At 38.1% G+C, this 16504-nt stretch overlaps 2 protein-coding genes and 2 pseudogenes across 2 annotated transcripts; all 4 read left to right on the top strand.

Annotated features, from left to right (window-relative positions):
* The first annotated feature begins 289 nt into the window (after positions 1–289).
* LOC149151025 (uncharacterized) lies at positions 290–613 on the top strand. Its single transcript, XM_089443030.1, has one exon. The coding sequence runs from the start codon at positions 290–292 to the stop codon at positions 611–613; it is 324 nt and encodes a 107-aa protein (XP_089299156.1).
* Positions 614–1183: 570 nt separating this feature from the next.
* Positions 1184–2429, top strand: LOC149151024 (ras-related protein Rab7 pseudogene; annotated as a pseudogene).
* A 3538-nt stretch (positions 2430–5967) lies between these two features.
* LOC149151023 (uncharacterized) lies at positions 5968–6291 on the top strand. Its single transcript, XM_089443029.1, has one exon. It carries the CDS (start codon positions 5968–5970, stop codon positions 6289–6291), a length of 324 nt encoding a protein of 107 aa, XP_089299155.1.
* A 569-nt stretch (positions 6292–6860) lies between these two features.
* LOC149151022 (ras-related protein Rab7 pseudogene) lies at positions 6861–8104 on the top strand (annotated as a pseudogene).
* Positions 8105–16504: the final 8400 nt, after the last annotated feature.

Below are 16504 nucleotides of genomic sequence, written 5' to 3'. Positions count from 1 at the left end.
AGAGTCTGGAAAAATATTTTCTAAAAGAATAACATGACTCTATACATATGTTATCACTGGAAAATTCTAATGCCAAAATTTCAAAACCGCTCACATTAGTTTGATGCGCCTAAATTTTTTTTAGCAGTTTTGCAGCGCAACATGTTTAAGTGTTTTCGTATCGAAAAACACCGACTTTGCACTAACTGCGCTACGAAATGGGGAATTCGTGCTGATCCATAGCACATCTCACACCAGCTGTCATATTTTCTGCAAGAATTTTACGGGAATAGCATGTGTAAGGTCTTACATGTCGGTCTTGACACGTGCAGGCTCTGTTGGCATCAAAGGGGCTACAGCTTATGAGGTTTCTGGTAACCAGCAGAACATGTTGCAAGATTATGTGCGGAAGCAGGGGATGCCAGTTCGATTAAACAAAGGTGTGATAGAATTAGTAACAGATCATGTAGTTTGCCGAGAAGGAGAGCTGATATCACCCGAAGCATCTCGCATACTACATTTAATGTGTGTTCAAATGGCTACATTCCACCTCAACCTTGTATGCCGGTGGAGTCCTGATGAGTTTGAGATTTACAGAGATCATGGTGTGGCAAATCCTTCAGATGGTTCGTAGTGCATGCATTAAGCATCAAATTCTTTTACAAGTTTTTTTTTGGTTCACGGTATTATTTTAATGTAATACCTCAAGTTCCTTACCATGTTATCATGAACCAACCTAAGGAGATGTTTACTGTGAGCAACAGTTCTCTGTTAGAATTTGGTGTTCTGGGTTTTGAATTGGGTTATTCAATGGAAAATCCCAATTCATTGGTCCTGTGGGAAGTTCAGTTTGGTAATTTTGCAAACACTTGCGCATCCAGCAAAATAAAAGACTCATTCTCCGCATCTTTTCTGTTGGTGCTGTGGGTGAAATGGACAAACTCCAAGAAAAAGTTTTTAGAAAGCAGAGAGACACGTAGCCCAAACAGAGAAGGATTTGACACCTAGCTGTATCATTGGACCGCCTGGGTAAAGGGCCTAAATGCGGTGGGATAAGCCTCAGGATTCAAACAATGGGATTTCAACTGAGAAGAACAGCTATATGTTTGCCATATGTTTGCAGAGTAGAGCAGTAAACCTTGGATAGGAGTGTAAGTGCTCGAGCATGTGTTTTCGAGATTTGCAAGATTTGATCAATAGATGAATCAGCTTAGATCTCTTCGACTCCATCTTCATTCAACATAAGCTCGAGCTCATCATGTCGGCCCGCAGAAGAACTCTGTTAAAGGTTGTCATCCTTGGCGATAGCAGGGTTGGTAAAACCTCGCTGATGAATCAATATGTAAATAAGAAATTCAGCAACCAGTATAAAGCAACCATTGGAGCTGACTTCTTGACTAAAGAAGTTCAGTTTGAGGATAGATTGTTCACGTTGCAGATATGGGATACCGCTGGCCAGGAAAGATTTCAGAGCTTTGGTGTTGCCTTCTACCGTGGTGCCGATTGCTAAGTTCTTGGTTTACGATGTTAATGTGCTAAAATCATTTGATAACCTAAATAATTGGCGCGATGAATTTGTAATTCAGGCAAGCCCTTCTGATCCGGAGAATTTTCCATTTGTTGTGCTTGGAAATAAAATTGACGTGGATGGTGGAAACAGCGGAGTGGTCTCTGAGAAAAAGGCCAGGGCATGGTGTGCTTCTAAAGGCAACATTCCCTACTTTGAAACTTCTGCAAAAGAAGGCTTTAATGTTGAAGCAGCTTTTCAATGTATAGCCAAGAATGCATTGAAGAATGAACCCGAAGAGGAAATATATCTTCCGGACACAATTGATATCAATGCGGAACCTGCACTACTGTATGTTAGAGCCTGAAAGTGTAAGAGAAATTACAGATCTTCTTGATGCAGTCGGGAACACCACAAAAGCAACCACCAAAGGCTTTGCAATTGGATCTGCTGCATTAGTTTCTTTTCTTTTATTCAGTGCCTATATGAAGTATCAGCTTATGCTCATCAACCATTTACGCAGGTTGATATAGCTATTCCAGAGGTATTTCTTGGAGGTCTATTGGGATCGATGCTTATTTTCCTATTCAGTGCATGGGCATGTTATGCAGTTGGTCGAACTGCCCAGGAAGTTGTTAAGGAAATGCGGAGGCACTTTATAGATCGACCTGGCATAATGACAAATCAAGAGAAGCCAGGTTATGCGCGTTGTGTTGCAATAGTAGCAACTGCTTCACTTCGGGAGATGATAAAGCCTGGTGCTTTAGCAGTTGTATCTCCTGTTTTAATTGGTGTCTCATTTAAGATTCTGGGTCAGTATACAGATCAGCCTTTACTTGGTGCCAAAGTTGTTGCTTCAATGCTAATGTTTGCAACGGTCTCTGGTATTCTCATGGCCTTGTTTTTGAATACTGTTGGAGGTGCTTGGGATAATGAAAATTGAAGATCTAAAGAACACAGTTAGTTATGGCTTTGATTATATATATAATACGATATGTTCTTGTTAATCACGGGAATTGGAAATACAAGCTGAGATACGAGCGATGGCAGATAACATCAAAGGGGTACTCCCGTTATATTTGCTGTGGGTTATTCATGCCTACAATTGCCATGTTTTATGTTGAAGTTTTAAGTACTGGAGGTCCATGTGATAGGGCGAGCTGCAGTTGGGGATTGTGTTTCATTCTGCTTGTGTAACATGTGCATCATCAAAGGAATAGCTGTTAAAGCTTCAGACGTGTGCTCACATTGCAGCTTTTGACTTCTGGGTTTGTTGTGTTCTCCATTATGACAGTACATCTGCAAAACACTCACTGTCAATGCCGTAATGTGCATGTCCATGGTTAGATTGAAAACTAGATCTTTGGACTTATGCGCACAGGTGTTATGTATAAAATGGATCAACATTCAGTAAAACTAAGACATATTCTAATGGAGACATTGCTATATGATAACACGAGACATGATGTCCTTTTTCAGGTTTTATGCATAAAGAGCAGAGTCCCTGGAGGAATTATATCTTAACCGGATGCTTCATCCAAGAGAAAATGAGTGGCTATTGAGAAAATAAAGCTCAAGACAGTCGGAGTTTAGTACAGGAAACTGTGAATTTCGGGAACAACTCAGCAGTTTCGTAGCGCGTTACGAAACTGCTGAAGCTGCCTAATTAATGATCAGTGAACCAAATTTTGAATACTTTCCTATCAGCATTAAAAAAGTTTTTGTGTCATCACACAGGTTCGTGAACAATGCTTACAACACATCAAGAACATGGTGATCTCCTATATTTTGGGGGTATTAAAGAGACTAAAAAGACATGCTGCTGCATATTCGAAGTGATGGGAGACCAGAACCGAAAAACAAGGGATATTCCCTAACATCGCTGAGCCGATTAAAGCCTTTATCGTCCAAAGCCAACATGGAACATTAACTACTCATCTCAGCCATCTCAGCCAAACGAAAAGGAAGCCAGGTGTCAAAAAAGCAAGGAGGAATCATTCTACGAAGAAGATAGAGTTAGAGTCATAATCAAATTAGAACTCTTTAGAATTTCAGTTAGCAGTTATTGTATTTAATAGTTTGTTACAAAGCAGATAGGTATCATTAGTGACAGTCATCGAGCTCCCCTCATGCTGGAGGAGGAAGCTCGAAGTAGTTAGAGTTATGTTTCTATATATAGCTGAAACATTTATGTAATGAGGGTTGGATATTTTATAAAAACAAAGTGCTGTTTTGGCTTGTGTAAAGAACAGAGTTCAGTAATATAAGATATATGCCTTTCTTCTCAGGATTCATACAGCATTTCCATGTTCAAGATGTGTTATTTTATTTTGTCCTTCATGTCTTTTTTCAGTTGCTTAGATGAGTAATCACTCAGAATTCACTTATGCTGCTCTGACTTCCTGTACTCATCTATGAACTGTGGTTTTATAAGAGTTGTATTTTGAACATTTAAATGTCACATGCCCTGACTTCTATGTTAAAGCAATATCATTATTTACTGAGGTTTGACTGACTCCATAAGCCCAATGGAAACTTATGTAATGTTTGTCCAACCTTCATATTTGTTAATGTTATTTCAAGAGAGTTAGCCATCTTATTAATAGTCAAAATCAATAACCCTTTGAGAGAGCCCTCTCAGGCTAAGGAGGCTAAGCCTTAGTCAAAAGATTGGTCTGAAATAGTTACTTGAAGTCTTCCTGGTCAGCAGCCTTCCAGGGCCTGATTTTGAGATAACATTTTGGTGCGTCTGCCGGGAGTCTGAAGATTATTCATTCCCGAAATCAATGGTTGAACTTCTGAAGGTAGCAGGAGCTCAGACATCTTTTTGAGGCTGCAAAACTACCTTGGCGACTCCACACATCGAATAAGAAATTGGAAGGTGACTCCACTGCTAGAAGATCAGTAGTTTGATGAAGTTTCAAGATGATTTCCACTGCAACAATGAATGCCAGGTATGCTCCTATGAATCGGTCTCATATCCCTGGTTTTCCAAATCTTATGCCAAAGGTTGATTGGTTAGAGGATCTTCCGATATTCAAAGATGAAAAGAAAGACAATGCTGCTCTTCATTTGGTTAGGTTTCATATGCATGTACGTAGTCTTAAGGTTCACTTTCCTGAGGATTGTCTCATGAAGATGTTTATGACTACTTTACAAGGAAAAGCATGGTCTTGGTATAAAAGTTTGGAAAATGGTTCATTATATTCTCTTGCTGATTTCCATGATGTGTTCTATGACATGTATAAAGAATGTCATCCTTCCTTATTGTTGCTCAAAGATTGTTGTAGACATTCTTTAAATCTTATTCAATACTTGGAGGATTGTTATGATGATGATGAATTTATGGATGAAGAAATTTTAGAGGCTCTTCATAACAATGCATTCCAGCACCAAGGAGAAGGTATATCATCCCATGAAACGCAGCATGAGGAGCAGCAGGGGTTTACTTGTGAAAACCATGTTTCATCCTTTGATATGAATGAAGAGACATAGCAGATTTCCCAGTCTTTTGGTCATAAAGAGTATGAAAATGATTACACACAGCAAGAAGAAGTGGGAGATAGCTTTTACGACCCTCAGGCAGAGGAAAAGGTTGGTTTTTTATGTCAAACTTCTCAGCAGCTTACAACCATAGATGATCATAAGAAAGAGGAAAATTACATTGTTTGTAGGCAGCATTCAGAAAAGCAGTTCGATAGCATATCAAAAGAACCCTGTGTGGTTGAGAATCAGTTGTCTAAAGACGTGGAATATTATGATGATCATCAACATAATCATGTATTCTTTGACCCTATAAGTGAATACATAGACAAGCTTTGCACTCCGGTCTTTCATTTTCTTTTGCATTATGAAGATCAAGTATATTATGAGTTGATTTGGTCATCTCATTACCATGGTTATTCTGAGGTCGGATGCAGTCAAGAGCCTCCAATATCAGATAAGACAATTGATTGGCTGTTTTGGAAATATCATGTTGCCTGAACTACAAGTGGAGCTTGCAGCTGATAGGGTAGGTAGGTAGAAATGTACAAATAAGCTCAAGGTTGACCGAGCATTTTTTAGTAGTGGTAGATTTCTTTTTCCCACAGTGATCATCAAGTTTAAGCCCGAGGTGAAGGCCCAAGAAGCTGGAAAGGGATGCTTGTCAAGCAAATTTCTGTTTGTCATAAATGGATAAGGCACAAGACCTGCAGGTTCTTAGTGTACCACAAGGGCACACTATCCCAAGTGGAGCCACTGTTATCACTGGAAAATTCTAATGCCAAAATTTCAAAACCGCTCACATTAGTTTGATGCGCCTAAATTTTTTTTAGCAGTTTCGCAGCGCAACATGTTTAGGTGTTTTCGTAGCGAAAAACACTGACTTTGCACTAACTGCGCTACGAAATGGGGAATTCGTGCTGATCCATAGCACATCTCACACCAGCTATCATATTTTCTGCAAGAATTTTACGGGAATAGCATGTGTAAGGTCTTACATGTCGGTCTTGACACGTGCAGGCTCTGTTGGCATCAAAGGGGCTACAGCTTATGAGGTTTCTGGTAACCAGCAGAACATGTTGCAAGATTATGTGCGGAAGCAGGGGATGCCAGTTCGATTAAACAAAGGTGTGATAGAATTAGTAACAGATCATGTAGTTTGCCGAGAAGGAGAGCTGATATCACCCGAAGCATCTTGCATACTACATTTAATGTGTGTTCAAATGGCTACATTCCACCTCAACCTTGTATGCCGGTGGAGTCCTGATGAGTTTGAGATTTACAGAGATCATGGTGTGGCAAATCCTTCAGATGGTTCGTAGTGCATGCATTAAGCATCAAATTCTTTTACAAGTTTTTTTTTGGTTCACGGTATTATTTTAATGTAATACCTCAAGTTCCTTACCATGTTATCATGAACCAACCTGAGGAGATGTTTACTGTGAGCAACAGTTCTCTGTTAGAATTTGGTGTTCTGGGTTTTGAATTGGGTTATTCAATGGAAAATCCCAATTCATTGGTCCTGTGGGAAGTTCAGTTTGGTAATTTTGCAAACACTTGCGCATCCAGCAAAATAAAAGACTCATTCTCCGCATCTTTTCTGTTGGTGCTGTGGGTGAAATGGACAAACTCCAAGAAAAAGTTTTTGGAAAGCAGAGAGACACGTAGCCCAAACAGAGAAGGATTTGACACCTAGCTGTATCTTTGGACCGCCTGGGAAAGGGCCTAAATGCGGTGGGATAAGCCTTAGGATTCAAACAATGGGATTTCAACTGAGAAGAACAGCTATATGTTTGCCATATGTTTGCATAGTAGAGCAGTAAACCTTGGATAGGAGTGTAAGTGCTCGAGCATGTGTTTTCGAGATTTGCAAGATTTGATCAATAGATGAATCAGCTTAGATCTCTTCGACTCCATATTCATTCAACATAAGCTCGAGCTCATCATGTCGGCCGCAGAAGAACTCTGTTAAAGGTTATCATCCTTGGCGATAGCAGGGTTGGTAAAACTTCGCTGATGAATCAATATGTAAATAAGAAATTCAGCAACCAGTATAAAGCAACCATCGGAGCTGACTTCTTGACTAAAGAAGTTCAGTTTGAGGATAGATTGTTCACGTTGCAGATATGGGATACCGCTGGCCAGGAAATATTTCAGAGCTTTGGTGTTGCCTTCTACCGTGGTGCCGATTGCTAAGTTCTTGTTTACGATGTTAATGTGCTAAAATCATTTGATAACCTAAATAATTGGCGCGATGAATTTCTAATTCAGGCAAGCCCTTCTAATCCGGAGAATTTTCCATTTGTTGTGCTTGGAAATAAAATTGACGTGGATGGTGGAAACAGCAGAGTGGTCTCTGAGAAAAAGGCCAGGGCATGGTGTGCTTCTAAAGGCAACATTCCCTACTTTGAAACTTCTGCAAAAGAAGGCTTTAATGTTGAAGCAACTTTTCAATGTATAGCCAAGAATGCATTGAAGAATGAACCCGAAGAGGAAATATATCTTCTGGACACAATTGATATCAATGCGGAACCTGCACTACTGTATGTTAGAGCCTGAAAGTGTAAGAGAAATTATAGATCTTCTTGATGCAGTCGGGAACACCACAAAAGCAACCACCAAAGGCTTTGCAATTGGATCTGTTGCGTTAGTTTCTTTTCTTTTATTCAGTGCCTATATGAAGTATCAGCTTATTCCCATCAACCATTTACGCAGATTGATATAGCTATTCCAGAGGTATTTCTTGGAGGTCTATTGGGATCGATGCTTATTTTCCTATTCAGTGCATGGGCATGTTATGCAATTGGTCGAACTGCTCAGGAAATTGTTAAGGAAATGCGGAGGCACTTTATAGATCGACCTGGCATAATGAAAAATCAAGAGAAGCCAGGTTATGCGCGTGGTGTTGCAATAGTAGCAATTGCTTCACTTCGGGAGATGATAAAGCCTGGTGCTTTAGCAGTTGTATCTCCTGTTTTAATTGGTGTCTCATTTAAGATTCTGGGTCAGTATACAGATCAGCCTTTACTTGGTGCCAAAGTTGTTGCTTCAATGCTAATGTTTGCAACGGTCTCTGGTATTCTCATGGCCTTGTTTTTGAATACTGCTGGAGGTGCTTGGGATAATGAAAATTGAAGATCTAAAGAACACAGTTAGTTATGGCTTTGATTATATATATAATACGATATGTTCTTGTTAATTACGGGAATTGGAAATACAAGCTGAGATACGAGCGATGGCAGATAACATCAAAGGGGTGCTCCCGTTATATTTGCTATGGGTTATTCATGCCTACAATTGCCATGTTTTATGTTGAAGTTTTAAGTGCTGGAGGTCCATGTGATAGGGCGAGCTGAAGTTGGGGATTGTGTTTCATTCTGCTTGTGGAACATGTGCATCATCAAAGGAATAGATGTTAAAGCTTCAGACGTGTGCTCACATTGCAGCTTTTGACTTCTGGGTTTGTTCTGTTCTCCATTATGACAGTACATCTGCAAAACACTCACTGTCAATGCCGTAATGTGCATGTCCATGGTTAGATTGAAAACTGGATCTTTGGACTTATGCGCACAGGTGTTATGTATAAAATGGATCAACATTCAGTACAACTGAGACATATTCTAATGGAGACATTGCTATATGATAACACGAGACATGATGTCCTTTTTCAGGTTTTATGCATAAAGAGCAGAGTCCCTGGAGGAATTATATCTTAACCGGATGCTTCATCCAAGAGAAAATGAGTGGCTATTGAGAAAATAAAGCTCAAGACAGTCGGAGTTTAGTAAAGGAAACTGTGAATTTCGGGAACAACTCAGCAGTTTCGTAGCGCGCTACGAAACTGCTGAAGCTGCCTAATTAATGATCAGTGAACCAAATTTTGAAGACTTTCCTATCAGCATTAAAAAAGTTTTTGTGTCATCACACAGGTTCGTGAACAATGCTTACAACACATCAAGAACATGGTGATCTCCTATATTTTGGGGGTATTAAAGAGACTAAAAAGACATGCTGCTGCATATTCGAAGTGATGGGAGACCAGAACCGAAAAACAAGGGATATTCCCTAACATCGCTGAGCCGATTAAAGCCTTTATCATCCAAAGCCAACATGGAACATTAACTACTCATCTCAGCCATCTCAGCCAAACGAAAAGGAAACCAGGTGTCAAAAAAGCAAGGAGGAATCATTCTACGAAGAAGATAGAGTTAGAGTCATAATCAAATTAGAACTCTTTAGAATTTCAGTTAGCAGTTATTGTATTTAATAGTTTGTTACAAAGCAGATAGGTATCATTAGTGACAGTCATCGAGCTCCCCTCATGCTGGAGGAGGAAGCTCGAAGTAGTTAGAGTTATGTTTCTATATATAGCTGAAACATTTATGTAATGAGGGTTGGATATTTTATAAAAACAAAGTGCTGTTTTGGCTTGTGTAAAGAACAGAGTTCAGTAATATAAGATATATGCCTTTCTTCTCAGGATTCATACAGCATTTCCATGTTCAAGATGTGTTATTTTATTTTGTCCTTCATGTCTTTTTTCAGTTGCTTAGATGAGTAATCACTTAGAATTCACTTATGCTGCTCTGACTTCCTGTACTCATCTATGAACTGTGGTTTTATAAGAGTTGTATTTTGAACATTTAAATGTCACATGCCCTGACTTCTATGTTAAAGCAATATCATTATTTACTGAGGTTTGACTGACTCCATAAGCCCAATGGAAACTTATGTAATGTTTGTCCAGCCTTCATATTTGTTAATGTTATTTCAAGAGAGTTAGCCATCTTATTAATAGTCAAAATCAATAACCCTTTGAGAGAGCCCTCTCAGGCTAAGGAGGCTAAGCCTTAGTCAAAAGATTGGTCTGAAATAGTTACTTGAAGTCTTCCTGGTCAGCAGCCTTCCAGGGCCTGATTTTGAGATAACAACATACATCACCAATGACCTTCCTATCACCAATGACTCATACATACATCCATCTCCTAACCAAGTGGGGATATACCAAATTTGACTCATCCACCCAAACCAAGTGGGGATATACCAATTGTTTATACATGACAAAAACAAGAAATATTATCCCATGTAAAGTGGGATATAAATTACATCATTTGTCCAAGAGGACCCATTCAAATGTATGAGAAGACATATCACGCCCTAAACTTTTACATGACTTGAGCAGCCAATGGTATAAATATCTGAAGCCATAGCTGGACTCAGCAACCATAATGCCAACATTGTTGAATGTACGTGAAGGCTAATGCTCCCCCTGAACCGGTGTTACCTGTGCATTGTTAACAGGTCAAAGATCAAAGCATATTTGTTATTTAGATAAAATTAATAAACAAAGCATATCATCAATATCAGTCAGAACACCCATATCAGAGCCTGCCCCACTATTTTTCTTGCCTGAAAAACATATACGCTCCTTGACCCACAGAAACCCGTGTGTGTACGCGACTTCACTTTAGGAAACATGTGTATAATCACCTTTTTCTGAAAAGTTTGATTTAACAGCAGGATGATGTAGCAACTACTCCCAACTTTTGTCTGAGATATTCAAATGTCTCTCTAGGTAGTGGTTTAGTGAATATATCAGCAACCTATTCTTTGGAGGGAACATATTCCAATTTGACCTTTTGTTCAAGCACTTGTTCATGTATAAAATGGTATTTGATGGGTATGTTCTTGGTCTTAGAGTGCATCACTGGATTCTTTGAGATACTGATGGCACTTGTATTATCACATAGAATGGAGATGGGTGGAGTGCATGTGATCTGAATGTCTTGCAATGTTTGCATCATCCAAAGTAGTTGTGTGCAGCAAGATGCAGCAGCCACATATTCTGCTTCAACTGTAGATAACGCAATTGAACTTTGTTTCTTACTGAACCAAGCCACTAACCTAGAACCCATATAGAATGCACCACCACTAGTGCTTTTTCTGTCATTAACACTTCCTGCCCAATCTGCATCTGTATATGCATGAAGAGTAAGATCTTTATCTCTAGGATACCATAAACCAAAGTTATGTGTTCCTTGAAGATATTTGAAAATCCTTTTGACCGCCTGAAGGTATGATTCCTTTGGATTTGCTTGGAATATTCCAACTATTCCTACTGCATGCATGATGTCAAGTTGGGTACTTGTTAGATAAAGCAGACTGCCAATCATGGATCTGTAAGTTGGTTGATGTACTGCTATTGATTCATCATTTGAGCTGAGACTGCATCCTGTTACCATTGGGGTACATACCAGTTTAGAATCTTCCATGCCGTACTTTTTGAGGATCTGTTTGAGATATTTGGTTTGTGAAAGAAAAATACCATCTTTATTTTGTTGAACTTGTAGACCAAGAAAATAGGTAAGTTCACCAAGCAAGGACATTTCAAATTCTCGCTGCATTACTGAAGCAAAACTCTGACTCATGGATTCTTCATTGCTACCAAAAATGATATCATCAACATAAACAACAATTATTAGCAATTTATTAGTGTCAATCTTTGTATATAGATTTCTGTCTGTTGACCCTTTTGAAAAACCCTATTGGTGTAGATATTTGTCAAGGGGGTAATACTAGGCCCTTGGAACCTGTTTTATACCATAGAGAGCCTTTCTGAGTCTGCATACAAGTTTTGCATCATTTCCAAGAATGAATCCTTCTGGTTGTTCAATATAGACTTCTTCTTCTAAATCTCCATTAAGGAAAGCAAATTTTACATCCATTTGGTATACTTTAAATTTCTTAAAGCTAGAAAGAGCAAGAAACATCCTTATGGCTTCAAGTCTAGCAACAGGTGCAAAAGTTTCTTCAAAATCTATACCTTCTTGTTGAGCATACCCTTTACAAACAACTCTGGCCTTGTTTCTAATAACTTCTCCATTTTCATTTAGCTTGTTTTTGAATATCCATTTAGTTCCTATGATATATTTGTCATGAGGTCTAGGAACTAATTCCCAAGTATTATTATTTCCAATTTGCTCAAGTTCTTCATTCATGGTCTTGACCCAACATTCATCTTTGCATGCTTCATTTACATTTTGAGGTTTGGTGGAGGATAGTAATGTTAGATAGCTTGAGGTTTCTGTAATAGTTCTTCTTGTCTATACACCTACCTCGTTTTCCCCTAAAATTTGAGTTTCTGGATGATTTTTCTGAACATACCTGGACGGAGTCTTTTCTTTTACCGTTATCTCTTCTTCTGGTGCTTCATTGGTTTCTTCTTCAGAGTCATTGTGATTTGATGTGGGAAAATAATACCCATTTTCTTCATTGTCATATTCTTTGCTTTTTATCTGTTTTGGATTTTTGCATGCTTCATCAACTACAACATCAATACTTTCAATAATTTTCCCAAGTCTTTTATTATAACATTTATATCCTTTACTTTGGGAAGAGTAACCAAGAAGAATACCTTCATCTGCTCTGGGCTCAAACTTACCAAGTTTTTCATCAGTCCTTTTGATATAACATTTGCTTCCAAAAAGTTTAAAGTATTTTTCCATAGGAGTCTTACCATACCAAAGTTCATGTAGAGTTTGAGTGTTGCTTACCCGAACATTTGCTTGGTTGAGAATAGTTACAGCGGCGAATGTAGCTTCAGGAGTTCCAGATTCATCTAGCATAGCTCAAGCCATTTGTTGAACAGTTCTGTTCATTCTTTCTACCACTCCATTCTGCCGAGGAGTCCTTGCGGTGGAGAACTGCCTTTTTATTCCATGTTGTTCACAAAAGTCAAAGAATTCATCCGAGGTAAATTCCCCTCCTCGATCAAATCTGAGGCATTTGATTTTGCAATCTGATTCATTTTCAACCAAAGCTTTGAAGGCTTTGAACTTTTCAAATGCTTCATATTTATGCTTTAGAAGACCTATCCAACACATTCTGGAAAAATCATCAATGAACAAAATAAAGTATTCTTCTCCATGAGGTGACTTTTTCCTTGATGGTCCACATAAATCAGTATGAACAAGTTCAAGAGGCTTACTAGCTGACCCTTCCTTTTCAATGAAGTGAGATCTAGTTTGCTTACTGAATTGACATGGTTTGCATATTGTATTTTCAGGAATGCTGATATCTGGAAGGTCACGAACAACTTAGAATCTGCATGCTTTTCTTATTTGAGAAAAGCTTAGATGTCCCAATCTTCTATGCCATAGCGAGTTTTCATCATTTTTCTTAGATAGCACTATTGTTGTTGTCCCTTGAGTATGTATAAATGTTTTGGAGTTCTTGTACCTTTGATCACGGTTTCTCCTGTATCAAGCTCACGAACAACACATCTGTTTGATTGAAACACCACTTCATTTCCTTGATCACACATTTGACCGACACTCAACAGGTTATGCTTTAGTCTGTCTACATACATAACATTCCCAGCTTTAACCTTTTCTTTCAAGAAAATAGAGCCTTTACCTTTTATGACAGCAGGAGTGTCGTTTCCAAATGATACATTCTTTTCGTTTTCTAAGGCGTTATATGAGTGAAGTTTTTCTTTATCACCTGTCATGTGTTTTGAGCATCCATTGTCGATGTACCACTGATTTTTTTGTCCTTTTGCATACGAGGCTATACCACATCTTTCTGTTTGAGGTTCTTTCCTTCTCCATATCTTGGGATTTAATGGAGTTTGCTCCTTTTGAAATGTTTGTCGAAATTTGGTCCTGCATTTAGATTCTTCATGGGCAAAGTTGCTACAGATTGAGCATTCTATTTCATTTTCAAGAAGAGAAAAGTTATTATAGGAAATTTTCTTGATCCCTGTCACATTCCTTTGATTTCGTGCTTCTCTAATCATGATGGTTTTGTAAGCAACACATTGAGCAGCTTTGTGTCCAAAATTATGACATGAGAAACATTGACCATTAAAGAAGTTCCTGCGATTATCGAATCTATTGACCTGGAGATTGTAGTTTCTATTGATATTCATCTTTGAAGCAAATTGAGTATGATTTACCTGAGGTAGGTTGTGGCTTCTGTTCATTCTTGAAGCAAATTGAGCCTAATTTACTTGGTGATTTGCTTTATGCCTTTGTTGACGATTGTCATATTGTTCACTATTCTTTGCTGCATCAAGGTAGCTTTTAGTGGAGTTTGACGACGTTTGAGATGCTTCTTTAGTATATCCAATACCTATCTTTATCAGAGGAGAACACTACACTTTGATGATTTCTTTTAAGGTTTCTGATCCTTTAGCAAATATAAGGTTGGGAGATTTTGTTTTCTCAAGATCCTTTCTTAGACCCACAATTTCACATTCTAGTTTTTCACTATGTTTTTCTCTTTCAGCAAGCTGGTATGTCAAGGTATCTATAATCATATTCTTTTCTTCTAGAAAGATTTTGAGTTTAGAGATTTCTTCATGAAGGTCATCTTCTTCTAAAGCATCCCAAAAATTATCATCGTCATAAGTCATTAGAAGTCTATAGTCATTACTATTTTCATCTTCATCACTATTTGATAAACCATCGCTATCTTCATGAGTATAGTAACTGTTTTTACTTACAATTTGTTTTCTATTCCATTTTTTAGATTCCTTCCCTTTATCATATTTATCTTTATGAGGGCATTTGGCAGCATAATGACTGACTCTTCCACAGGCAAAACATTTTAAGGGTAGTTTACCTCTAAATCTTCCGGAACCCCGTTGAAGCTTCTTGACAAAGTTTACTTCATCTTCTTCTTCTGAAATATGTCCTAATTCATTGAGTTCTTCCTTTCTTTTTGCTGAAGCTTTAAATGCTGCTTCTCTCATATCTGATGGGCCTCCTTTTCTCATCTCAAAGGTATTTAAGATTCTGTGAAGTTATGTCATAGTGATAGTCTGTAGATCCTATTTTTCTTCTATGGCAGATACTTTTGATTCAAATTTAGCAGACAAGGATCTTCAAACTTTCTCAACTAAGGTTACTTCCTTTATCTCTTCACCCAGATTCTTAATACAATTAACAACCTCATCTATACGTAAGAAGTAACTAGTTATACTTTCATCATTGTGCATCTTAAGAGTTTCATATTGAATTCTAAGAGTTTGTAGTTTAGCACGTTTTACCTGAGAGTCTCCTTCATAGCTTAGAACGATTTTGTCCCATATTTCTTTGGCTGATTTGAGCTACATAACTTTGACAAACTCTGATTGTGACAGACTTCCCAATAATGTATTGACAACCCTGGCATTGGTTTCATATTGCTTTTTACCTACCGTATCTGTAGGAATTGCTGATGGAAATGTATATCCTCCTTCCACGATTTTCCAGACATACGTTCCAAGTGATTGTAGATAGGTTGTGGTTCTTATCTTCCAATAAACAAAGTTTCTCCCATCAAATATTGGCGGTCTGATAGATCCCACGCTTTCTTGATTACTCATGATGATGGATCTCCCTTCAAGCGATCAAGCTTCTTCTGAAGGAACTGCTCTGATACCAATTGTTGGAAATAATATTGAGAGGGGGGGTGAATTAGTATTATCAGATCAATAATTTAATTTCCCAAACAGATTTGTATACGCTACTTCTGCTAAATGAACTAGCGTGTATACGAGACTGTACTTAAATCAACCAGTGTATATGCAGAGAACTTTTGATTTACCCAATTTATCATGCATTGAACTTTAACCAATGTATTAGAGATTTATTAGACAATGCAGTAAAAGAAGAATAAAGCATCACACATAAGCAACACACATGAACACCAAGATATAAGGTGGAAACCCAATGTGGGTGAAAACCACCTGTTGTTGTCGTCTCTGTCTTCTTTTAATAATAAGAAAATATGTTTACAATCTTGTACTGGTGAAGACTTATACCAGTACGCAGGCTTCTACCTGCAGAAGGTTACAACCTTCTCTCATTCTCCAGCTTCTACTAGAAGGGAGATACAACTCCCTAACTCTTGTACTAGCCGATTTGTTTACTAGTACATAGGATACGACCTTCTTTCTTCCTCCAAGGACCACGTTTCATAAATTTTCAGACTGGATCCATCAACAACATCATCACTACAATTCAATCATCAAATACATCTGCATCAACCAATCACTGAGACTCAATCATCACTTTCTGAATCAACCACAACCGAATCAATTAATTACTTTGACAACCCATCTTTAAATCACACTCAATCTGATCATTCATAATACTGTCACCAAAATACAGTGACCATAACCCAAACCAGAACCTAGAACTCTACAACAACAAACAAAAATAACTAAAACATACCTTATAAGGTATACGCTACTTCCATGTGTCGAACCCGCGTGTATACACGCTTTTCTCAAATCCAACCAGCGTATACATTTGCAAATATTAATTCATAATTCTGCAACTATTCCAGACTTCAATTATACCCAGATCATAATATTTACAGAATAACACATGCATCAGTATTCAGATCTAGACTATACATGATCAAACCACATGATGATTATTCATTTCAAGCCTTAAGATCATGATCCATCATTAGATCTTATCCTTCATCAACTGCTAAGGCTCATCCTTGGTTCAGATCAAGCACAACACCATAAGCCAATAACCT

This window comes from Pinus tabuliformis, chromosome 9 (genome assembly GCF_031772625.1).
Source record: "Pinus tabuliformis cultivar Carrire ecotype Pingquan chromosome 9, CPIR1, whole genome shotgun sequence".
Lineage (NCBI taxonomy): Eukaryota > Viridiplantae > Streptophyta > Pinopsida > Pinales > Pinaceae > Pinus > Pinus tabuliformis.
The sequence above is the reverse complement of the archived record's forward strand: the minus strand, read 5'-3'. Positions and strand labels throughout refer to the sequence as shown.